At 38.3% G+C, this 26,571-nt stretch overlaps 3 protein-coding genes across 5 annotated transcripts in view; 1 reads left to right on the top strand and 2 right to left on the bottom strand.

The window, feature by feature from the left end:
* LOC106658835 (flotillin-2) overlaps positions 1-18,207 on the top strand; it is an 85,198-nt gene extending 66,991 nt beyond the window's left edge. The window contains exons 2-7 of the mRNA XM_014380965.2: positions 11,604-12,133; positions 12,217-12,336; positions 12,417-12,631; positions 12,713-12,896; positions 12,984-13,130; positions 14,322-18,207. Of these exons, the coding sequence (XP_014236451.1) occupies positions 11,604-12,133; positions 12,217-12,336; positions 12,417-12,631; positions 12,713-12,896; positions 12,984-13,130; positions 14,322-14,351 (1,226 nt within the window). The 3' untranslated portion in view covers positions 14,352-18,207. The remainder of the gene's footprint in view (positions 1-11,603; positions 12,134-12,216; positions 12,337-12,416; positions 12,632-12,712; positions 12,897-12,983; positions 13,131-14,321) is intronic.
* LOC106658832 (glucose dehydrogenase [FAD, quinone]) lies at positions 4,065-7,163 on the bottom strand. Its single transcript, XM_014380962.2, has 5 exons — positions 6,813-7,163; positions 6,531-6,701; positions 5,982-6,439; positions 5,738-5,909; positions 4,065-5,663 (listed from the first exon to the last, which is right to left on the bottom strand). Exons 1-5 carry the CDS (start codon positions 6,997-6,999, stop codon positions 4,792-4,794), a joined length of 1,860 nt encoding a protein of 619 aa, XP_014236448.1. The 5' UTR covers positions 7,000-7,163; the 3' UTR covers positions 4,065-4,791.
* A 97-nt stretch (positions 18,208-18,304) lies between the features above and the next one.
* The window catches only part of LOC106658828 (uncharacterized protein DDB_G0284459-like), a 42,240-nt gene continuing 33,973 nt past the window's right edge, over positions 18,305-26,571 (bottom strand). For all 3 annotated transcript variants that reach the window (XM_014380957.2, XM_014380958.2, XM_014380956.2), the window contains exons 6-10: positions 23,847-24,036; positions 23,446-23,759; positions 22,691-23,093; positions 22,471-22,596; positions 18,305-22,397 (exon numbers count right to left, since the gene is read on the bottom strand). In XM_014380957.2, the coding sequence (XP_014236443.1) occupies positions 22,009-22,397; positions 22,471-22,596; positions 22,691-23,093; positions 23,446-23,759; positions 23,847-24,036 (1,422 nt within the window). In that variant the 3' untranslated portion in view covers positions 18,305-22,008. The remainder of the gene's footprint in view (positions 22,398-22,470; positions 22,597-22,690; positions 23,094-23,445; positions 23,760-23,846; positions 24,037-26,571) is intronic.

The following is a 26,571-nucleotide window of genomic DNA, read 5'->3' as shown; positions in this document are numbered from 1 at the left end:
TCATGATCCGCTAAAGCTTTTAGTCGCGTACTGTTATAAATGCGAAAAAATACAATCAGGGTTTCTGAAAATTTTCCGTGTAGTCGTCGTTGCCTCTCGCCTAATCAATTATTCATACTATTTTCCCGTTAATTTTTTTATAACCGCATTAAAACGTTCATTTTTTAAATCTCATTGAATACAACAATTTGAAAGTTAAAAATAAAATGTATAAATATTATTTATAAATTTTAGTTGTTTTCATGCAGAATCCAGAAGAATAACTGTTTTTTTCACGCGATGACACATGCAAATATATGCGTGTACGGCATTCAATCCACCAATCCGCATGAAACTCGGCAAAAAATCCCCTCATGGGTACCTATAATGTTATTATGTCTGATAAGATTATACTGCATGCGTAAAGGCTACGAACAAATGTATGCCTCCGAAGACTCTCTCTCGAACCCGCGTAATGATTTTGCTTTATTATGGCCGATCCAAGGCTGCATCGTGCAACGATGTGTTTTATCTCTATGAGCAGACATATACTTTTTTCAGTCATGAATGGTCAAGTCCTTTGTATACATAGATGGTTTGAAAGAAGCGTATAAAAACTGTGATTACTCCGCTATTATTTGATAGAAATTTCCTCGTGAATTAAAACTTCAAATGATTGCTTACAATACCTTAGTTTAAATTTCAACGAAAATAATAATATAATTTATGACAGTCATTTTCCCGTAACGTCAATAGACCTTGATAACATCTAAGAATAGTAAGGAAGGTTTTTTTGTTATTAAAAAATTCGGTATAAAAATGAATCTGAAGCACATCTTTCAATCGTAATCATAATCTTCGTTATCACGAATTTCATTGAGTACAGGTAAATCAGTTTCAAATAGTTCGGTGATTTTTTGAAGAGACGACCTAGTTTGTCTTATAATTTCTTCGCGCTGCTCATTGACGTGCCAATCTAACGGCGACTGCAGCTTCGAAGTTGATCTTCGATTCATAGGTCCTCCGGCGTAGTGTTTCCACGCTTCTTTGATCATATCTGCTCCTTTTTCCGCGATCATAATCGTCGGCGCATTTGTATTGCCTGTGATGATATTCGGCATAATCGATGCGTCAATCACCCGAAGACCCGTGATGCCGTGAACTTGCAACTTTGCATCTACGACCTGAATGTACATAAAATAGAAAGTGAATATTTAATAACGTAAAATAAAAAAGTCTTATTCATTTTTATTGACAAATTTTTAATGTAAATTATTTTTTCTATGTTGCAGGTGAGGCTGCCAAATAAGAGTTTATTGATCTTTCTCGATCTCAAGCTGGTTATGAATGAGTCATTTTTGTTATTCTTTTGCATGGAGCATTTGATGAAATTTAATTTTATCACTTAAATATAAATTCACGAATATGTAAAAAAATGTGTTCATATATAAAACGATATGAAAAAATATAAAAATACAAACAGCCATCGAGTCAGTCACGGGTCCCATTTTGCATGTGCCGGTCGGATGATAGATCGTCATGGTGTAATGCCTGGCCTGACAACGCCAATAATCATCCGAGCGGAATTCGTGGGCGGCGCATTCTCTGATCACATTGCCATTTGGTCGGGCATTAATCGACCTCATGGTCGGGGTCAAGCTCAGTCGATCCACGAATTTAGCTGCCTCGACCTTAAGCACAATAATAATTATTTTAAAGCTTGAGCACAATTACGAGCGTGCTTTATTGCTTTGTATTCGTGTATGAAAATATTATTTCCTCTCGTCGGATCGCGCAACATCGTAACGTTTACTCACCAAAACCTCCAGATCTCGAGGATCGTCGAAGTAATTTGGCACTATGATGGGCTGGTACTTAGGGTCGGAATTGCGAAGTTTGATGTATCCGCGACTTTTGGGACGTAGGACCAGCGGAACTGCCGCGTAACTGTCTTGGTAAAGTATGTCGTCGTAAAGGCCGGCGTAAAATTCCTCGCACAGGCCGCAGCCATGTATGCCGAAAAGTCCACCGTCCGCGTTGTCCGCCGCCGAGGATAAGAATAGCTGAACGTCTGGGAAATCGTGCATCGACTCGTCGTTCAACCTGCGTAAAGCAAATCATGAATTCTATTCCATCGGTGAAAAAATAAATGTTACGCTCTGTTCGATGACGGTACTTTGTATTGACGAAAGCCATAGCTTCGCATTCGGGCACGAGGTAGAGCGGCCCAGTCTCGTTTCTGACAAATTGCAGCACCGTGTTCAGAGTCATGAGTTTTGGCAATACGAAGGAAAAATCGTGACTCTCGTGCGCCTCGTGCTTGGGAGCGTCGATTAAATAGCTCAGTCCTCCCATTGCCACGTGATCTTGAAGATTTTGTCCGACCCCGGGTAAATCTTGGATCACGGGTATGCCGACTTTCAACAGATGATCGGCTGGGCCGACGCCCGACAGCATGAGCAGTTGCGGCGTCTGAATGGCACCGGCCGAGGCGATGACCTCGCAATTGGCGTAGACAGAGTACCGTCGCAAGCCTCGGCGAAACTTTACCCCGTAAGCGGTCTTGGACGTCTCGCCGATCATAATTTCTTCCACGAAGCTGTTGGTGGCTATGTGGAGGTTTTTTCGGCTCGAGCACGGCCGCAAAAAAGCCTTGGCTGTGCTCAGACGCAAACCGTCGCGCAACGTGCCGGGCGAATAAGTGAAGCCAGTCTGCTGGGCTCCGTTGATGTCGACCGTTTCGTATCCAAGATCGCGACCGGCTTGCAAAAAATACTCCGTTATCGGACTCCTGTGCCTGTTGCATATGGACGATCATTAAAGTTCAAAAAAGTTTGTCGGATAGATGAGCAAGATGCAATTTACCTGAAATTTTCAACAGTCAGAGGTCCGCCTTTGCCGTGATAAGGCGAGCCGTCCAATTCTGCGATTCGATTGTCTTCGGACTTTTTGAAATAGGGTAAAACACTCTCGTAATCCCAGCCTTCGTTGCCCAATTCGCTCCACTGGTCGTAATCCCTCTTGTTGCCCCTGACGTAGAGCATCGCGTTGAGCACGGAGCTGCCACCCAAGACTTTACCGCGGGGCCAGTTGCATCGTTTATCTTTCATCGCCAAACAGTAATTCAACGAGGGCTCGGTCTTGAACTGCCAATCCATGTTCGACAATTGCAGAGTCGGAAAAGTCAGAGGGGCCTCGGAAACGAAGCTCTCGTCGTCACCAGCCTCGAGCAACAAAATCGTCCAATTCGAATTCTCTGAGAGGCGATTGGCTATGACGGCACCGGCCGAGCCACCGCCAATTACGACGAAGTCGTAACGAGCCAAGAGCTCCGAAGTCGGGGGTGGCTGCACGCGATTTTCTCGGTCTACGATGTCCGGACGGAACAGAATAATCATGAAGCGTAAAAATAAGATGAATAGCAGTTCGGCACCTTGCAAAGCATTTCGCGTGGCTCCGTATGTTAACTCTTCTAAGGCCATTTAAAAATAGTATTTTCTTCTTAAAGTTTACCGAATGAAATTACTTATTATTTATTCTGATATGCAATTATGTTTGATCTCTGGAAGATTTACCGCGAAGCACATGATTCCTTTTCATTTTATGAAATTTACACAACTTTTAATGATAAAGCGAAAGTTTCTGAAAATACTGAAAAATTTAGAATTATTCGATTGATTTGCCCTCGATAGCTGTCAGAAATGTTTAGCAACTTCTTATATTCACTTCTTATGTCACTTTTATAAATGAAACCTTGCGGTCGTCACTAATAATTTTCCATGTTAAAGCTTTGAGCGATCAATTAATACTGATTTGCCTGTATGAAATTTGCGTACGATCCATAACAAATGATTATGAAATAAAATGTTTGTAAATTTCGTTCAATTATGATGACGCCAAGCAAAGCTAAGTTGAATGACGTGAATAGTATATCAATTTACGTTTAGCTTAAAATTCCTACACAACTTCAAATTGAGAGTCGGTAAAAAAAATTTCAAACCGTGTCTACAATTAAATAAAATTTATTTACAATCATTTGATTTTTTTAAATATCTTACAACAATATCAAAGTTATTTCGTGGAAATCCTTATTTTACGAATTCGTCGAATTTTTTGTCGAATCTAGAACAATGTCCATTACAAACTATTTTGAATAATTCAACTTGATTTTTATATTTATATAGTTCATTAACTATTTACAGTTTGGGAAGAAGTCAACATACTACAAAAATTATGTATAACAGTACTTGCGCTTTCTTAACACATATACACTTCGAAATTTGTTTTAGCAATATTCGAAATAATTTTTGTGAAAGTAGGTGGCGATGACGGACTATCATCGGCCTAATCATATTTGTAAACATACGTTTATACAAATTCATTCTTCAAGAACGTTAAAAAGCTAACTATATTCGTGTCCACACACACATATATTTACGTTAAGTATACTGCAGTAGAATTGTAATTTTTACAAAATTAACAGCGATAGGAAAAACATAATTTTACTCATTGTTGAAGTTCGTTTAATTTCTTGAGTAAACCAATCATTCGAGTTTGCGATTATAAGTCTAATTAAAATTGTACAAAGAATTACCTTGCATATTTTCAGTTTCACATATTCGATAATAAATACAGCGTTGCATTTATAATATTTATAGTGATATTTTTTACTAAAAATACTGATAAAATATTCGTAAATAATACTAGTCGTTAAAAGGCTAAGTAGTCGGTGCAGATCCGCACTTTAGGCGTTTCATTGCTGCACGAAATTTATCACTTGAAAATCATCCTTTTCGACTTTAGTCTCCTATTTCAGCCCACGTGTCTATTCCTAAACCAATACTCTTTAATCATATCTGCGCCCTTCTCGCCAATCATAATCGCTGGGGCGTTGGTGTTTCCACTTATGTGTTTAGGCATGATCGAAGCATCGATCACCCGAAGTCCAGATAATCCGTAAACTTTGAGCTGAGGATCAACGACTGCTTCGGAGTCCCAATACGGGCCCATTTTACAAGTTCCTACTGGATGGTAGACAGTGGCCGAATAATGACGAATCATGCACTCCCAGTAAGGATCGCTGTACATCGGCAGATGTGTGCAGCCTGGGAAAGGCGTTGGATTCAGTGCACTGCCGTACTTCCTGAATGCTGGAGTCCGGCTCAGAGCCATGGCTATTTTGACACCTTCGACGAGGACCTTCATGTCCTGCGGATCTTGAAAGTAGTTCGGGTAGATGAGCGGATGATCGAACGGATTCTTCGATCTTAGCTTGATAACACCTTTGCTCTTGGGACGCAAAAGCATGGGCAAGACACTCCATACGTCTTGATTGTTGATCGGGCCGAAAACTATGTCGTAGAAGCGCTTTGTCAGACCGTGAATTTTTCTGATTTGCCGACCTCCGTCGGAATTCGTCGATCCAGAAATGAAATGCAGTTCGACGTCAGGAAAATCTTCGGTAGCATTGGCGTATTTGGTGTTGACGAATCCTAGACCTTCCACGCCACCCAATACGGTCAACGGACCCGAGCCAAAGACGGCATACTGTAAAACGGCGTTGACGCTGTGCAGGCGATTTTCGACCATGGAAATTTCTTGATTCACCATGAAGGTAAGACCGCCAACTCCCACGTGATCTTGGAGATTTTCACCGACGCGCAAATTCTGTATCACTGGAATTCCTGAGATCGAAAAAGTACAAATTAGGTACTGTTGAAAATAAATAATTTCTCAAATTAAATAAACAAAATATTACCTAATTGCTTCAAATGTTCCTGAGGACCTACTCCAGACAACATGAGAATTTGTGGCGAATTGATAGATCCACCCGAGACGATTATTTCTTTTTTTGCACGAATTCGATATATCTGATTTTCACGCATAAATTCCACGCCGTAAGCTCGTTTACTAGTTGGATCGATTAAGACCTTAAAAAAAAAACACAAATACAGTACATGTGATTTTTTGTTGACGTAAACTATTTCAATATCGACACACACCTTGGTTACATGGGAATTCATAGCAATGTGAAGATTCTTCCTCAACCTGGCAGGCCTCAAAAAAGCCTTGGCCGTGGAGCATCGGCTGCCACCTCGAATCGTGCCCTGGGCGATCATGAAGCCAGCTTGATGCGCGCCGTTGATGTCGCGATTCTCATAGCCCATCTGCTGGCCCGCCTTGACGAAAGCCGCCGCCAGCGGCGTGTGCCACGGGGCCTCTTGAACGGTGAGATAACCGCCCTGCGAGTGATAAGGCGTGCGCGTCAAGTAAGGATTCTGATTGTCCTCGGATTTCTTGAAGTAGCGCAGCACCTCTTGAGAGCCCCAGCCAACGTTGCCGTCGGCCTCCCAGATGTCGTAGTCGCGCTTGTTGCCGCGCAGATACAGCATATAATTCAACACAGAGCTGCCTCCCACGACTTTGCCGCGGGGCCAATTGCACCGGCCATTTTCCATTGCTATAAATGCCAACATTTTTCGTTTATAATACATACCTTTGCGGTTAAAAAAAGTAAATCGATTGTTCATTCATATGATAAATATGCACACCTAAGCATGAATTTCCCTGTGGCTCAGTTTTATACATCCAGTCCAATTGACTCAGTTGTAAGTACCCCGCTAAAAGGGGCACGTCAGATATGTCCGTTTCATCTCCTCCTGCCTCTAGAAGTAACACATTCCAGTTTTCTACCTCACTCAATCGACTCGCCACCACAGCGCCTGTACATAATTGAAAAAAAAAGAATTTGGTTTAGCATTAAACAGCGATGTGTAATTTTTAAGAGTATTTCAATTTTGTACTTTGAAACATTTCGAAAATTAATCACAAACCTGCAGATCCTGCTCCTATCACTATGAAATCATACGTAGGCATCAAAAGTTCGGACGGAATATTAATTGGTCTTGATTCTGGATCCAAAAGCTCGTATTGAAAATAAATAATTGCTGCGACTAAGAGTGAGAAAAACGAACTTATGCCCCCAGTGGCAGCCCCGGCTGCTGTCAATATTTGATCCATTTCCACTCTCGCTGAATGTTGAAAATACTGGCTTGAAAATTAAATGTTCTGTACCTGAAAAGACATATTATTTCGTTAAAAAACAAGTTAACTTTTAAGATTTAAGAGGAAAACTTAAGAGTAAATTTAAGAGGGTTCATCTATGCCGATGAACTTGTCTCGGAATGCAAAGATGGATTGCAACTAGTACTGTCACCTTTACCAACTCTATATGCCGAACATCGAGTGTGGATCGTGGAAGAAGAACAGCTTCTTTTCTTTCATACGCGATAAGTCTTACGTATGGGTGGGGCGGGTGCGCTAAGGAAAAGGTTTGCTCGGACGCGCAAATGTACGTGTATCGCTTGTCAAATCAAAAGTTCGAAGTGTATAAATTGAGAATCTCGTTGATTATGGATAAACGATTATGTTGGCAAGCTTAACGAATCACTCTGTTTCTATATGCTGTGAACGTTTCTTGTCTACACATTTTCATATTTTTCCCGGTTATCGAAGAGTTTTATTTTCAAGATGTTCTCCGTTAGAACTTTTCGATTTGAAAATACGGTTTCATATACTACAATTTGATAAAATTTTTTTCTAGCGGTATTTTTCATTTTTAATTTAAAACATTGTTTTGTACTTTAGAGAAAAGAGCTCCATTTACTTTGACAGGGATGAATTACATGTCGCTAAAATTTAACCAAATAACATTTGTGGAGCGTCAAAAAAAGGAATAAAATAAGAGTGTAGCTACAGGATGAGTGAGCTTTTCGAAAAAGTAAAATCGCTTCAGCAAGCCCATTACTCAATCGCTCGGCATTTTGAATTTCGCACGTATGCAGCGCATAAGAAATTCGCGTCACGTAGCCCGCGTTATAGTACAGGCAGTAGCATGGACATCGAGACCGAGAAGGATGCGCCGTGCGCAGCTGGTATTATCATTATGTACACGCCAGGCAACAACAACACGAGGCAGCGCATGAGCCAGAGCTCGTCGGTCGAATTTTCGAGTTGGCGCGCACGCGAGGCTATTGAGTAATTAATCGCGGCATTTGAAAATCCCATTTCTGCTTCTTCGTTGTATCATAGTTAACACTTTTTTCACCTATTATCTAGGTAGGCTCGGGCAATTAGATCCAAGCTTGCAACGGCTCATCTTGTCAGTAGAAGAAAAATTAATAAATAAAAATTAAACAAAAGTGTTTCGATTTCTTTTGAATGATCGTATAAAAGTCATACCAACGTGAATCATAGGTGTGCATACGGACGCCCGCATCAAATTAATGAAATAGGTTGAGGACTGAACATTGAAAACAAGTAAGGTTGAGGCTGCACGCGTTGTATAATTTTAGATATTATTTGTAAAATTCGACATTCTTCCGAATCGGGCTTGCAATACAAAGTAGTATTTTAGTGTGCATAAAGCATCTTAAAATCGATTTCTCTTTTACAGGTAAATACTGTCAACAAAGTTTAAAATTTCAACTTTGACGCATCGAGACTTATCTTTGCTGACCGTCTAACTAATGTTGCGCTCTTCCTTTCATCTTGACTTTCACCGCTTTTGGAGATTCGATCGAAAAGTTCGTTGCTTCTTCTTTTTATTTAAATAAAAGGGAAAATTAACGTGTTAAATTTGCAATTGCGTGAATTAATTTGAAAATTTCTCCCGGTCCCGTCGAAATTCGAATTCCTGGTAGTAAGGAAAGTTTTAGAATCACAGTAGTCATTCTCACGATTTTTTTCAGAAAAATCTCACTGAAAACGTTTAGATGACAGGGTGATTTATTAAATAACACTCATCAGAGAATGCCTTAACGTAGTCAAAATCTAATAAGCAGGTTTGCTCTCGCGCACTTTTTCAATTTCATTCTCGTTTCTACTCAAGCTTTGTATATACAGTTAAGTGTACGATTGTACCTCTAATAGCAATTGCAAGAAACATTTATTTAAAACAAAGAAACATTTCTGCAGCCTTGAAACTCGGGATTGACAATATTTTTATTGATAAATTGTATTCATGTTTTTTTCTACAGAAGACAGATTGAATTTGAATCTAGCGGAAACGCAACTCTATTACTTGTAAAATTTCACTGAATTCTCTAAAAACTGTAAAACAAGTTTGAGCAACTATAACAGACCGGAATTCGCACGATGTTTGTTTCATCGGAACCATTCCGCATTATTATGTAGTTATGTACGTTCAGCAATTCATCGCACGTGAACGGTATTTTTTCGCTGTATCTAAATGACTCTTTCCATCAAGTTTTGCCGAACGAAAATTCTCGAATCAACCGAACAGCTTCGGTCTAGGTAAAGGCGAATGTAAGAGCAAATGAATCTCTGATATAAAATCTCACCTCAAACGCGAGTTTTTCCGAAACGACGATCAATTGTCACATCATCGTTTTTGGTGCCTCTTATGCAGGTACGCACAACATCGAAATTTGACTTGGAGCACAAAAAGTACGCGTTAACTCGTCACTTTTCACTAATCACAAGTACGCCGGCTTCGCAGCAAAACGTGATACTTGAGGGCAAAATGAATGGGTCTAGATTGCACTGGATCGCTGTCCAAAATACGAGCTACCAAGCGAGTTTACCTGCGGAGCGACCGTGACCTTGCTCCGCCTTACAGACGCAGAATACTGCACGCTGATGGCCCCGGTCAACGGACCATCCGCGAATAAGTCCACGCGCGCAACTTTCCACACGCAACATCATAACGGTCCTGTCTCTCTCTCTCTCTCTTTCTCGTTTCATTTCTTTATACAGTACAGTACCATGTACATACCCGTGCAAGAACACTCACACACACACACATACATACACATATATTCAATCTCTCCTTCTCCGTAAACGTCTTTCGAGGCTTAGTTGGATCTTCTCTCGATATAGATGATGGAGCAAAGGAAAGCACTGCATATCGATATTCTTTTCTAGCATGCTAATGGTGAAGATTCACACGTTTCAACTGAGATTTTAATAAGTCGAATAATGTTCGATATATATTTTTTCACCCAATTTTCTAATTACACCATCTTAGAGTGCCTCTTTTGTAGATACATTTTATTCATAGAACATTGCTGTTATTTCGTTTCAAACACGAGTAGTTAAAATTTAAATTTATACAATCTATTTAAAAAATTTTCAATTGTTTTTATTTCAATGTCAAGTTAGGAAGTATTGTTGAATTAAACTTTTATCCAACTTTGAATAATTGTTAAGTTGAATGCTTCCTTCGTGTAACTTAAAACGACTAGTAAACTCGCTTAATTTACATTCGCTGCAAGCATGAACAGTGCGCGAAACCGTCAAAATTATAATTGGGAATTGGCACCTGCACGTGACAAGAAACATCGATATTTCTTACTTTATACTATCACGAGAAAGTTTTTGAAATTTGAATGGACAATGGCTAAGAATGGCAGGTTGTGCAACTCCATAAATAACAAATGAAAGCTATCTGATGTTCACAATAGTAATAAGGATCAAAGAACATCGTTAAAGAATTAACAAGTTCATTAATCATCAAATGGGTAGTTTTTGACACATAAAAGTGTAAACAATTAAAAACTTTTGATCTTTGCCGTTAGAAAATGTAACGAGATCCAACCGGATGGCTTACAAGAATACTTGATGTCCAGGCTAATGACCGTTTAATTTATTTTTAAACGATCTTTGGCACAAATCAGAAGTATCACAATTTGCGCGAGAGTTTCAAAGTACCGAAAAGAGTGTTTAACGGTGATGATACTCAAAATTATATTTCGTTCAATTTGATCGGTTCTTGAACATTAAAACTGTCATATAGACTAATTTTTATTGCTTTAAGAGCTATTCAACAGAATGCTTATACCGAATATTGTATATTATACTAGTAAACTTATTACAGATAACAAGTTTTTACTTTTTTTTACCTTCGAATAGTTTCAAGAAGAAAAGTTTGAATAGATTATTTTTATCCTCTTGCGATTTCAGGTTGCACTTTGCAATACCACTTTTAAAATATTTATATTAAGAACTGCGTTGACTACTGTAATAATAATAATGATAATTTAAATATGTATTACATGGATCTCGCTTATAATTAAAAATTAGATAAAATTGTTCATGCTTTGGAGCACGTAGGCACCATCCGTCCATAGATCATATTCCAAGAAAATCGGTATCCGTGCTCTAATCCTGCTCGCAGCAGCAGAAGCAACAGCTTACTCCTCTCATTTTATTTTCTCCGCGTCATTACTTTTTCATTTCTACAATTAAACGAGGCTCCATGGCTGTGCGAGCGTAAGATAGAGAGAAAGAGACACACTGCTATATCGCCGTCACTTGACAGTGAAAACGTAAGTTATGTATACACACACTTGCGGGAGTTCGACCTACTACCGGCTCGTGTCATGATGTATACCTGTTGCATGTCACGTAGACGAAGGTATATTCTTGAGCCACTCGACGCTTTCCTTTGCCTCCGTAGATGCCGAATCGAAACACCTTTAATTATTTCGATATTAAAACATGCATGAAAATAAAAAAATACTTTCAAAATTGGTCTATGTAAAAATTGTCGACAAAGGCTAAAAAACAATCGATTAAAATGATGATTTTGATGTGACCCGCAGGAGGATGCTGTGGCTCGACGAGAAAGCGAACGATAGTCGGCGGCTACGCCTTCACCTGGTGGTTCCTCACGGACGTGCAGCGCCTGTCGCTGGAGGTCATGACCCTGAACCCCGTCTGCGAGAGCGTCGAGACGGCGCAAGGCGTGCCCTTGACCGTGACCGGCGTCGCCCAGTGCAAGATCATGAAGGCCGACGAGCTGCTGCACACGGCCAGTGAGCAGTTCCTCGGCAAGAACGTCCACGAGATCAAGTCGACTATTCTGTCGACCCTCGAGGGCCATCTGCGCGCCATCCTCGGTACGCTCTCCGTCGAGGAAGTCTACAAAGACAGAGATCAGTTCGCGGCCTTGGTCCGCGAGGTAGCCGCGCCCGACGTCGGCCGCATGGGCATCGAGATACTCTCCTTCACCATTAAGGACGTGTACGACGACGTGCAATACTTGGCCTCGCTGGGTAAAGCCCAGACCGCGGCTGTCAAGCGGGACGCAGACGTCGGCGTAGCCGAGGCCAACAGGGACGCCGGTATAAGGGTAAGTTTTTCGCTCCTACTCTACCTTGTCTTTCTCTTTTCAACCCAAGCTTATTTTCTTATTTGGATGATTTCGATTCTCAGGAAGCCGAATGCGAGAAAGCTGCCATGGACATCAAGTACAACACCGACACGAAGATCGAGGATAACGCGCGACTGTATCAGCTGCAAAAGGCCAACTTCGATCAAGAAGTCAACACGGCGGTTCGTATATTTTTAGAGCTTTCGATTAAAGATCAAGCGTTCTTGGTAATTACAATGAAATTTTGCGTGTCGCGCAACAGAAAGCCGAAGCTCAGCTGGCGTACGAGCTGCAGGCGGCCAAAATCCGCCAGCGAATCCGTAACGAGGAGATCCAGATCGAGGTGGTCGAGCGACGCAAGCAGATCGAAGTCGAGGAGCAGGAGGTGCGCAGAAAGGAGCACGAGCTCCAGAGTACCGTGCGCTTACCAGCCGAGGCTGAGAGTTACAAGATGGGCCAAGTGGCCGAAGGAAAGAGGTGCGTATAATGAGCAAAATCCTATTGCCGCTCGGATTTGTATTTGCGAAAAACTAACCGAAAATTTGACGCTTTTTTCAGGGCCCAAACCGTCGAAGCCGCCAAGGCCGACGCGGATCGTATCCGTCTGATCGGAGAAGCCGAGGCTCAGGCTCTGCAAGCAGTCGGTGTCGCCGATGCCAACCGCATGCAAATGAAGGCGGCTGTCTTCAAGAAGTACGGCGAGGCCGCCGTGCTCAATCTCGTGCTCAACGCCATGCCCAAGGTAAGGATAAAAGACTAAAGTTTACCATTGGTTTTCCGAGTTTTTGGCAACTTTTTATGATATATGTCATTTCTCTCTCTTTTTAAGATCGCCGCCGAGGTAGCAGCACCACTTGCCCGAACGGAAGAAATCGTGCTATTGGGCGGTAACGACATGACGAGTGGAGAGATCACTCGCCTAGTTGGCCAAGTACCGCCAGCCGTTCAAGCTCTCACCGGAGTCGATTTGTCCAAAGTAAGACTGCTTGGAAAGAAAAAAACGAGCATTGAAAAAGAGCCCGTTAAGAAATAGATTATACGCCGCGGCCATCACTGTTGTTTCGATTGAACGACTGTACATCGCACATTAACTAACAACTGACACGCTTATTACGGAATATCGAACGAATCTATACTAATTCTCTCTTCTTTGCTCTGTCTTTGTTTGAGATTTTTGAAGAGATGTAGAAAAGAAGGGACTTTTCATGCCTTACAGTCGAAGTGTTTTTCATTTTTATCGCATGATACCACCATAAGTGAACATGCTTTTCAAAAATGAGATTTCGATTATTCTTTTTCACGACTGACGGTTATCAATTTGCGATCGAAAGTCATCGAGTCGAGTAGTTGTTTATCAGTGACATTACTAATTAAAAGTTTTTATGTTTTTTGATATTTAGTTAGTGATATTTAGTAGATTTAAATCACCATGTAACTACTCGATCGTACTAACTAAATTTCTCACTATTTTTGCATTCTCCACTTAACATCATTGTTAATGCATCGTATTGACGAAATAAATAAAAATTTTGGACTTTCGATATTCCTTCCACAAATTGAAAACGATAAAACTCGTGTCCACCGTAGTCAATAATTATTACTATTATTATATTTATATTATATTTATATTATTATTATTATTATTATTATTACTAAAATCCAGCTGTACATAGCTCTTTTGAATGTTGTATTATACACTTTGTGTGCTTTACTTCTAACTAATGCACAATAATTTTCCTTAATGTATGTTATTTTATGTATAGACGCTTCGCACTAGCAGAACTAACCCACTTAATTATATGTATGCTTTTAAAATTTGACAAATTGACGTTTTCGTACATAACGCACATAAATTCATGGAATTTTCACGATTTCACTAGTTTTTATTTTTTTTGCGTAAATTATCTCAATAAGTATTACTTGAAGACACTTGAAGTATTTAAGTATCATTGTTATAATTCGATTAGATTTAAATCGTGCCATTTTCTGGAAAAAACAAGTGTACAATTGTCTTAAATCATTGAATTTTATAAGCTCTTGTTACTTATCATAAACTAAAAATCATTAACACTTTCATTGACTAACAGTTGCTTTTAAAAATAAACGAGTAACTTAAATTACCAATTTTGATGAAAAAAATTAAAATACGTGTCGATGATGTTTGTAGGTACTTGGCAAGATTCCGGGCGCCAAGTAAAAGCCTAATTATCAGCGAGTGAGCCGCGGCGAGTAAAGAGGACACACACTTTCTCATTAACACGGGCGCAGAGTGGACGACGTAAAAAATGACGACTGCAACGACGGCCCAAAGAGCCAACAACCACCGCAACAACGCAAAGAGAGACAAATTTTATATTTTTTATTACACTTAACGATCGAGAGAAGTAAAAATTATTTTTTATTTCGAACGAAGCCTCGTTCGTCGAGTGTTACTACGTGTTGATCTCCCACCTCGATTGAATGACACCTCATGGTTCTGCCAGTGCACCCTTGTGAGCCCCACCCTATTGAAGATTGTACAAAAATACATGTAACACGTTGGCTCTAGATGTCGTTGAACCAGTATGAAAATGCAAGACAACAAAACAATGAGAATCGACATTTTTTATAATACTTTGTATCTTTTATCTACATATGACAAAATTTAATGTATCTGTTTTTTTTCCTATTAAATATTTTAGGAATTCGATTCTCAGAGCTTTGTTAATAAATAAATAATTGAAATTAGCTAGACACTCATAAACGTATTCAAAAACACATGTGCCCCATCTGCCTTCTTCTTTATCATCACTGAAAAAAAGAACGAAAGATAATCTTTCGCACCTGTTACCTCTTAGCCACATTATATATTATAATTAAACATAAATACTTTGTTAATTATGATTATTGTTTTTCATATGTATAGTGCAAATTTCTATTCACCTTTGAACTTGATAATCGGATTTTTGCATCGCGCAAATTTGTACATCAGAAACATGTACGTAACGAGCTTGAGCATCATATACTTTATATCGTCGCCTCGTATAAGAGTTATGTTATTTCATATAAGCAGTACAAATTACAATTAAGCTCAAAAGTATCGATTTTTACTGTTTATTTTGGAATTTTTACATCGAGTACACTAAACTTTTTATTAAATATTTTCTGTAATAAGAAGCCACTGCCACAAACTTTAATTTGTGAATTTCTAACTTTGAGTCGACGATTTAAAATAAGCATGCCGATATAATAACTAATTCAGTTCAAATGTAGAAAATGCCATGAGAATTTAATGTATTCAAAGTACTCGATGATTAATAAAATAGAATATTATAACAATGTAGGTATAAATAAAAATTATTAGACATAATGTGGCAGTCTCGCAGAGTCGGAAAAGGATACAAATTCGTTGTGAAAACATCTTTCCTGATGATATATAGTAATTAAAATGTAAATATCTATCTAGAATAATGGATTTAATAAATTTTTGATTGCTGTTGAAACATTTAAAAACTAAAACCTTTTTGCACTTTCACGAACAAAATAACAAATCATTCGCAATGATGTTCTTTGGGTAAAATAGATGACGTTCAATTCACGCAATATATTAAAAAGAATACAAAATTATTAGATTAAATATTAAAGACAAAAAATATTTATAAATATAATGTAATATTCTTGCTACGATAGAAATGTATAAAGCTAAAGAGAAAGTTAATATTTTCTTCTTGTCCAAAACGTTTATATAAGTAGCGAGCAGTTGAAGGGTTGAACCTCAAAGAGAACAGAATAACTAAAAAATGATGCGTTGGATGTTATTGTACATTGAAAAATAATGATAATGCATTATTTTGTATTGCAAATGATTGTATGATGAATTAAATGAATAATTTGTATACGCGCTTAATTAAGCGAGTATGCAGCGATGAGTGCCGTCGATTGATTATTGCCTTTGCCAAGTAAAAATTAATTATGAAAACTGATTTGATTATTGATTCCCAATGAATGTGCATTTTACAAATGACAAGCGAATTAGAAAAAGTGAATGACAAAAGCGGAGACGGTGGTGTTTTTCTTTGAATTTTTGCCTGTAAACTCATCCAGAAATGATGTATTTTATTTACTTTTTACAATAATATACATTATTACTTAACATTAGAAAATATTATACTCAATTATATTCTTGGTAAATACTGTAGCAAAAGAGAGCATTATTAGAAGAGTTGTGTTTTATTTTTACACTGTGACAGATTTCTCATATACATAAAAATATAATAACAACAATAATAATAAGAATAGCTGTACATGTATGTTCAAAGACCTTCTTATGACCACATCCCCTTGGTAGTTCGTTAAGATCATTACTGGTGGTAGTAACAACAGCAGATGAAACCCTAGAAATTCACAATGGCACGTATTAGATATCGAGGGGATTGGTGTTGATATACATGTGGAAATGAATATCCCCGTGAATTCATTTATAATCATAATGTAACTGATACCTCAAGCAAAATAACAACAAAGACAAGAAAATAAAAAATAATTGAATCGCTTTTGTTAGTTATATCTATGATAAACTACATGTATTATTGTCATTGAATTTGTTTTCCATTTATAAGTATTATTGTATGACGAGTGCTTAAAACAAAGAAGCAAAATTTTTACTGAATTATAAAAGTGATACAGGTATATGATGGGATTAGCTAATAAATAAATAATAAAAAAACTCTTTTCTCTCGATTTCTCGCTCATCGAGCCTAATGCTTAAAGGCTGATAAAATATTTTTAAATTGTCTCCAAGTTTCGTAATTTGCAAAAACGCGTCCATTTTATACTTCATGCTGTATAACTATAAATAAATTACATACGCAATATTATAGAACTGAGCAGGCAGTTTTGTATTTAACAAATCTTGAATTTTTTCAATGAATCTATACTACTTCTTGACTGATAAAATACCTGCACGAAAGAATAAAATTCTAAATTTTTAGAAAATTATGCATTATTATCTTAAAAAATTCAACTGTACTTCAACCGTCCCTACGAAGACAATTACTCATGCGAATACGGTCAAAAAATCTCTCCTAGAAATCGGCGTCGAAAAAAAACTCTCGTTCAAAAGAGCGGTCAAGAAAATCTCTCTAAAAAATCTGCGATCAAGAAAATCTCTTAAAAAAACTGCAGTCAAGAACCGCATTTTCTTTTGGAGAGATTTTCTTGACCTCATCTTCGAAAGAGAGTTTTTTTCGTCGCAAGTCTTCAGAGAGATTTTTTTGATCGCGCATCACTGGAACGGTAATACTCTTCGTAGGGGCGGTCGATTTAAACTTAAATTATTTCGATATTTCCAATAGATTTTGTAAATAAGATGTATGACTCCATTATACCTTTGTTTGCGTGACAGTTAACATATAGAACATCACAAATTAATTTAAGTTATTTCAAAATAATACCAAACTATGTTCAAAATGTTTATCATATATTACATAAAATTTCGTTTGTTCCTGTGTATTAATACTCTGAAAAAGATTATAATTTTTAATCTTAGTTGTGCCAATACGTGATGCGGTTAGAATATCATTCCAGTTGATTATTCAATTATTTCTTCAACTTTTTTATAGATTTACATTTTTACTTTCATTTTCCGAGTGCGGTTGTAAATAATACGAAATCCTCAAAACAAATGATAAAATGATAAAATTGTTGAAAAATTATAAATGTACGTTTTTCAAATTATTGCTGCATCATGAATAGCGTATAAGTGATTTCTTTTGGAAAAATAGTATGGAAAAAAGCCTGACCAAAACGTGCTTGCAGTGCATTAGCAAATTTACATAAGAAACCTCAAAAGAGTACTAAATAATTTCCATGATACATAATAATTCATCATGTCAATGAATTGAATCGAACCAATCAGAAAAGAATGAAACGAAAATGTGTAGATAAGTTTCCTGAATTATAAATACAAAAGTCGATACCTGTGTCATTATTCAATATTGAAAGTCATGAAAAAAAAACACTATTCTGGACGAGTGCATATTTTTAATAAATGGAGTCTTGAATAACCAAAAATATCAAATGTTTTTTATTCATTATTTATCAACCTTGTAATTTCTATGAAGTATTTTTAAGATAAAGGATATGAAGAAGTGGGAAAAAACAACTCAAAAGTTTATAGACGCGCAATAACATTTATTCCATTAAAACATTCACTCAATAAGTGCGTTTTACAAAGTTTTCATCGTAATGAGGGAATACGCACTACGCTGACGTGTTAAAAATCGATGGTTGAAGTTAATTTTGTTCCTCCATCATAAAATTTATTCACATTTTTTTATTTTCTTTATATATAATATAATATTTATTTATAATATAATCTGTACTCATGATCTTAGTTACTTCTTTTTTGTATACTATTTACAAATAGGTAATCGCATTTCTTTGAAGTGGTAAGATTTTTATTTACCAATCATAAATTAATCATGTGTGTTGGGTTCTTTTACACTGGAAACAGAGTTGTTGTACCTTTCATATTTTTTGTTTTCCCTTCTAATATCTTGTACTTATGCGCTAAGATGACAAATCTTGAGGTTACATACTACTAGGTCATATATCACATTGTTCTCATGTACACTCATGTTCATTCTTCGCATTGCGATTATTATCATCTCTCCAAATTACAATGTCATACATATATTTATTTATATTTGTATTATATATATATTTATATCAATAACATATACTCATTCCTATTTACAAAAGTATTTATATAATAATATAAATCTTTACCAAAAAGCCCACAACACTAACGCTGTAGATACACAAAAATATGCGGAGCATTGCCTTCTAACTTAACTTTCAAACGTTAACTTATTGGAGTTTCTGAAACAAATAAAAATGCAAGTCTAATGTCATAAAAACTGCCTCTAGTTGTAGAATTGAATCATATAAGGCATCTCAATATGTTGATATTTTTAGAGTAGATATTAAAATATTAATTACGCAGAACTTCGTGCTTTTACATTCGTTTTTTTCATATTACAGACAACAGACAAATGTAATTGAATGTACTTCCCGTACATCTTCAATAGACTTGAACTCGCCTCTGCCTTAAAGACCATAAATTATTTTTACTAAAGTTGGGAAGCCAATTACTCCTTAACATTCGAATATCAAAAGCGTTAATATTGTGGGTCTTAATTTATGCACTATCTGTACTCACACATTACTAAAAACACATTGACACACTCAATTTATGGAACTTTAAAGCGCATTATATATTAAGTATTGACTTGCATTCTTACTTCTTTTAACCAAAATCATGATTTTTAGACTTAAAATACAAGCATTCTTTCATAAATACAATCATTCATTCTAATCTATCAGTCCCCAAATTCTTACTCCTCGAATGGATCATTTTTTCCGACTGACACTTTTTTGCTCTTTTCATGCTGAATAAGCATCTTTATAAGTTTATTAATTCTGATATATGATCTACGCACTATGATTTCAGTCGAACAACGACTCGACACATTGAATGAGATAAATTTGATGGATTGAATTAGATTTTTGCAAAAACATTCATTATTCTCAGCCGATTTAGATTAGAATTATAATAACAGCTTTCTTCAATTCAACTGGTCTTATGCGATAATTTAATAAATTAGAACTCAACAAGTCCTGGTTTTCAAAAAATATGAAACAAATCTCATATTTTAAGCAAACCAAATTATTCGCAAAGAATTGCATTTATGGTGGATTTGCAACTCCATATTAATTCTTTCGACGAGCTTATATAATAATATTGTGAATGTATTCTTTTATAACTTTATGTACACTTTTAAAAACAAATACCAGTGTTAAGACTACAATGTACATATTACGAAGACGTAAAATTAATATTAAAGGAGATAAAGACGTACATGTGATTCACACGCAAATCGCTTACCTTAGAAACAATTCTTATGTTACAAATTATGAGCTTAACGCAATTAGACATCTTGATTTATTTGTGAATGTTTTTAAAAGAATCTCGTGATATTTATGTTGATATTTTTGCATGAAAATGTACCTAAATACATGAACATTTATTCTAGTAGATATAAGAAAAACAATTTCTAAATTCCATTTTGTGGTAATGTCATTTAATAAGCTTTGTAATATAAATATCATAACCATGCGTATTTTCATTTTTATATTTTACATATGGAAAAAGTGTAAAAGCCTCAATGTAATGAGTCGGGTCAGAACACCATTGATAATATTCAGCATGAATATGGTGGTTGAAATAATTTTTAATTTTGCCTTTGATATACTCAAAGAACAATAGTATAAACGATGTTTTTCAATTGATTTAATGACAAGACGTATTCTGGTTAGAAAGTGTCACTTATAGCCGATTAAGAAAATAAAATCGTCTAGATAAAAAGATAAGTTACCACATGTTACACCTAATCAAGAACTAATTTATTTATACTTGGTTCATTTTTTCTTTCTAAAACGAAATTCATGTTTTTTTACAATTAAAAATAAGACTTATTTAAATTAGCAAATTTTGTTAAAAGCTTTAATTTATCTGGCTTTAGGTCCTTATATCACATTCAATAACTCTACTTTCGAAAAATGTATGGTACAAGAAATAATGCAATGAATACTATTGCACTAAATATAAGCTGCACAATTGTTACGTACTTTAGATTGCCAAAAGTACACTACTACAGAAGTGGGCCACTAAAGGCAGCGGATGCTGTATCCACATAAAATCTTAAGGATTACTAAAATGCTGTGTTCATTGTTGTTGCGAATGAAATTTACTCTCTAACCAGTATACACCCACAACGACAATTTATCATACATTATTTTATATCACGCTCGTATCGGTCTTCGGTTATAATTTAAAACTGGCATTCATTAAAGCGACCAACGTGGATTAGAATAAGATTTTACGTGAGTTACATTACTGAATTTTAGTTCAATTTTTTCACATCCAGTTCTAAATATATTGGTTGATAAATTGCCGCGTCAGGACGAAACCCGCACTAATAAACTTGAGCAGCCAAAACGTAACTTTGTTCTACCTTTTTTAAGACTACAGCAAGTCCTAAAAAAAGATAGGACTAAGTTAAGTTTTGGCTGCTCAAGTTTATTAGTGCGAGTCACGTACTGATTTATTGATATTAGAAAACGAGAATAATGAACTTAATACAAATGCTCTCGAAGCAACTACTTAAAAAAGCATCTGTAACATTAATGTAAGCCGTCCATCATTCATCATAAATAAAAAAGATATGTATATATTTTTGAGCCACAAGAATTCTTTCACTGCACTTCTACAGCAAAATACGAAATGTTAACTTGTAGTTGTCCAGCTAAGTTACGTCGGTTATTAAGATCAAGTCTTTTTTATGAATATTAACAAAGATAGTGAGACTCATACAATTGAATCATACAATCGATAAAACACTTTTGGTCGTTAAAAAGTCAGCTTTTAGAAGTAGGTCTCATCACTTCGCTCTGTCAAAAATTTTTCTGTTGGGCACTCAAAGATGTAGTAGTGCCGAACTTGCTCGTAGTCGTACCATTCGTATTGTTTTGTGGCTGCATTCGCAAGACAACTGCCACTGCTTTTACAAAGCTATAGAAATACTGTGTAATGGGCAAATAGTTCTAGCCCATAGTTTTCAACAGCTGTGTACTGTTCACATTGGCAGCCAAGGAACATGCAGCTGTCGAGTCAAGTTGCGTCGGTTATTTAGATCAAGATTCTTCGATAAATATTAACAAAGGTAGTGAGACTCATAATTGAATCATATATGGATAAAAGACTTCGTTATTCAAAGTCAACCTTTAGCAATGGTTCTAATCACTTCGCTCTGTCAAACAGGTTTGTGTTGGGAACTCGTCGATGTAGTAGGGCCGGACTTGCTCGTTACCGTACCATTGGTATTATTTTGTGGCTGCTGTTGATTTAAAACCACCACTGGCTTATAGCCGTAGTTATTGAATTGATTCTGGTTTATAGGTTTTAACGTATGTAGCGGTGCACTGATTACTTTTCCGGGCAAGGAAGTTGAAGCAAGAGCAATTACCTGCTGACCTGGACCACCGCCTTGAGATACAACTGTCATGGGTGCTGCTACGAGAGGCGTAATTCCAGGAATCGGTTGTGAATTCTGGGATAGATTTGATTGTGCTGTTGCTACTGTTGCACTTGCTTGCGACAATGCATTTGATGTTTTGCTAACAGCGTGACTCAACGTTATACCTGTAAAAATGAACAATCTGTTGGCAACAATGAAACTAGATTCATGATCTTACTAGTTTGATTCTGAGATTACCTCCTTGAACAGTGAGAGGCTGGGTTTTGACTGAACGGAAGAGACCATTCTGCACGAGGCTTAAATCTGCGCACACCACTTTATGCGTTTGCGCCCCGTCTGCCGGTCTTAATTTCGTTTGGGCATCTGCAAAAGCACGTGAAAAATTTTGCAGTCAAGAATGAAATATTTCATCAGTTGTTAAATAAAGATGATTGACGAATTTTTTTGTAAAACTCACTCGTAACGCTGATGGGTGCATGAGCGGCAGTAAGCATACTGCCGGACACAAAAGTAACTGGTCTTACATCGTTACTCGTGGAGTGAACCAGAGTTACTCTATTATCATTGTTGGCCGTAGTCGAATGTACGACCAGTGCCACAGATCTTGGTTCTCCCGTTGTACCGGAGACTCCGGAGTTTGGTCCATTGGATTGCACAGCTATGAGCTGACGTCCATCACTTGGGATGACTTTGAAGCTCGAGCCAATTTGTTGCAGCGCCGGCACAAACGCCAAACTGGACGAGGCGTTGATCATTTGCGCGCTTATCGGTAGATGCAACTGCGTCGGAGTTGCGCTCGTGATCTGCGATGCTGCAACGGTTTGGGCTTGCACGACCGACGTGGCGATTGTTACTTTTTCCTGCAAAAAGCGAAAAATATAATCGTGAGCAAGAATTTTTTAGTGAAAAACAAAACGAAATTAATCGTTGACTCAGTTTGTATTTCGTATTCAAAGTGACTCAAGTAATATTACGCCTGGGCTACTCTGCATACGAAAATTTGCTCTCGCATCAACTTGTTACAATAACGCCACTTTTAAGTGCGCATTGACCTTGGTATATGATGCGTGAAATCGAAAAAGGAGTTTTAGAATTTTCGCACTCGGCAAGGATCGAACCCTGATCCCCAATGATCTCGTTCGAAAAAGAGCACGAGGCTTTGCTCGACTGATCCACGAGCTACTAGTATGATCACTCAAGACAAATACAAACCTGAGCAGGAGTTGGCTGAGTGGCCGTGGTAGCGTTTGGGCTGCTGATGGTCGGTGGGCTCTCGCGTATGCCCTGGCCCAGATTGACGTTCTGCGTTTGGCTGAATACGACGGCCGTTGCAGCCATTTGACTGCTGCTGCCGTTGGCATTATCGTTGCTGGGCTGTTGTTGCTGCTGCTGTTGTTGTTGCTGAGCCGAATGCGAGTTGTCCGTCGCTGCACTGCTAAGGCTGCTGGTGCTACTGTAACGCGTGCCTGCGCGAGCTAATCCACTATTACTATTGCCACCTTCGGCCTCTTGATTTTGGGGGTTGGCTAATGGCGAAACAGACAACGAAAAATTCACTATTAAGTTTCTTGCGTTAATTTAGGGCCTTTACTTTCTAGGACGTAATAATTTACCAGCTGCTGCTGCTGCAGCCCTTTGAAATTCTTCATCGGGCTCCGTAGGCAGAATGGCGTTGAAATCGATATTTTCATGTCTCAAGCTCAGTTCTCTTTTCAACACTGCTAGCCTTTGCTGCCCGGTTATTTTGTCTCTGGCCAAACGTTCCATTTCGTGTTCGTGTTCACGTTCCTTTTTCTTTAGAGACTGTAAAAATGGCCAAAGATTGATTATCATTATTGTTTCGTGGGCTCCGCTTTTTTTGTCAAAATAATAAACCAACGGCATCGTGAAGTTTACAAAAATAATCCGAAACCTCGACGAGGAAAGCCGAAAAGTATACTGCATACGTTCCAATGAATAATTCCGTAGCTCGCGCTTGGATTTCACGTAAATATAGGATACGAATGAGTCGTGTTTTGATTTTGGGTGCGCAGCGTAACGCACGTGTCGTACAGAGCGTCAGATTTTTGGCTTGTTGTTTTATTGAAAAAAAAGAAGAGATCGAGAACCAGTTTTTTTATCGTTCCAGGACTTCCTTAATATTCTCACTCTCTCGTTCAAGAGAGATACCCAGTCGCGAAATAATGGGTCTAACCTTGAGATACTTGAAGCATAGCAAATGGACAAACAAGTTCAGGATGTATTCCTTCAAAAGGCGTTACTAGCTCCAAAATGATTTTTTTTTCAACAATAAACAATGATAAAAAGAGCACATATATAAATGCGGTAAGAGGTGACGAGCACTGGATTCATGATATAATTACAGAGTAAGATAATTGAACGACAATAATTGTTTAGTGGCAAGGCGAGAGGTAAATTTTCATTTCGTTTCTAGTTGAATTGAATTGAAACATATTTTTCCTATAATGTAATGATATCCAGAACGCGTGGTGCAGTGCAAAGCAAAGCAAAGCAGCAGCAACACAGCGTCAGTGGCATTTAATCTGCTGCCACGTGTCGTTGTTTTGTAACGTTATCAGAACATGAAAAGCAGCGGTACAGACGGGCGCGAGGGAGCTCGTTTCGTTGTTGCGATCTCTCTTTTGCCTATTCCATCGACTGGGCATTATAATGCACCTATATAACGCACGCTAGCGTGTGTAAGGCAGCGGCGCGTTTAACGATATGCACACCCGCCGATGATGCGCACTTGACACCGGCAAGGATAAAATTCGTTCCTGCTAGCGGCGGAGCGTCGGACGCATATAATGCGATGTATAATAATGCTCGGATGCGGACGCGCGACTTTGTTTGCTTTAGCTTATTAGCGCGCGACCGGCTGTTGCTACTGCACTGCTGGACGCCTATGTTTGTGTACGATAACGCGCAGATTTCAAGGGCTGCATTAAAGGCTCGCGCGCGTTTGCGTCATTACATAAGTCATTATAATGGCTATTCGCATAGCTCGTTACAGAGGATATGCGTATCGATTTATCGGCGGACCGGGGGTATATCGAGCTGGCCAAGCGAATCGTTCGACGAAACGATTGATCGGGAAGCGATTCGCCTTGTTTCTCGGCCGTTATCGTTTAGTCGAGTCGTAATTTAGAGTATTTAGACTGCGCGTAACGCGACTGTGCACGCGTGCATAATATATACTTCCACTGGTCCATCCGCAAAGAAAGAGAGAGAGAGAGCATCGCACGTGTCGCGTTTGTCGTTACTTATCGCGTTTGACTCATACAGCAGAGCGTGTGCATATTGTGCCATGTGTGTAGGTATATGCGGACGCGGCGAGGCTCGTTTGGGAATCGCGCCAAGAAATACCTCGAAGCGTAATACCGTTCTCGCGTACGTATATTTATTTTCTATCTCTGTCTCTCTCTCTCTCTCTTTCTTGTTCTTTGCTGTATAGCCGTGTGGCGTACATTTCTTCGACGACCTCTTTTTTTTGCACACGTGTACACGTACGCCGATGCGAGCTGAAAAGCAGCAGCGCACCAAAACGGGCTTTTCGAAGCGATTCGTATTTCGTACACTCTTTTCTCTCGCATAGACCGAGCGCTCCGAAATTCGACGTCGAGCCCGTAGCTGTGTTTGCTCGTCTTAATCATAGGTGTGTGTGTATATATCCAACTGTGGCCACTATTCTGCGAGCTTCGAAGGAAAGGAAGTAGCCAAGGAGGAAATGTCTGCTCCATATATTATAGAGCTGTGCAAAGCTCGCGACGACGAGAGCGACGAAAGATGACGAAGCTCTCTGCGTGCGGAGCACAATGCGTCGCGCTCGCGCGACTCTGCCGTCGCATAGTACACAGCGCATTATACTACATAAAGAGAGAGAGAGAGAGAGAAAGAGCGTCACGATCTAAGCGGACGCGAGCGAACAAAAAATTTCACCGCACGATTCCGCAGACGCTCGCGTACGTACACACGGCGCAGAGTAACTGCGAGCGAACAATACAGGTGTGTGTCTATGTATAATGTGCACGTATGTGTGAGTACGCAAAGTGAAGAAAAAAAATTACAACGAGACACGGAGACGTGTATTAGGCGAATGCGAGCGCAGACTCTATAGAGCAGCGGCGGCGGCGGCGGCGGCGCATGTACAGCGAAAGTATAGCGGTACATCGGCCAAGTAATTATTTGCGGCTCGTCGTCTTTTCCGCCTGGTCGATTCTGCTGCACTTACTGTTTCGCGTGCAGAGCTCAGTGTCGACAAAAGTTCACTTCTGCACCTCTGCTGCTGCTGCTAGTTGTTGTTGTTGCTCGCCAAAGCCGCGCGTCGCGTCTAATTTA

The sequence above is a fragment of the Trichogramma pretiosum genome, unplaced genomic scaffold (assembly GCF_000599845.2).
Source record: "Trichogramma pretiosum strain Unisexual culture from Peru unplaced genomic scaffold, Tpre_2.0 scaffold28, whole genome shotgun sequence".
Taxonomy (NCBI): domain Eukaryota; kingdom Metazoa; phylum Arthropoda; class Insecta; order Hymenoptera; family Trichogrammatidae; genus Trichogramma; species Trichogramma pretiosum.
Note: the sequence above shows the minus strand (reverse complement) of the source record. Positions and strands in the feature narration are given on the sequence as shown.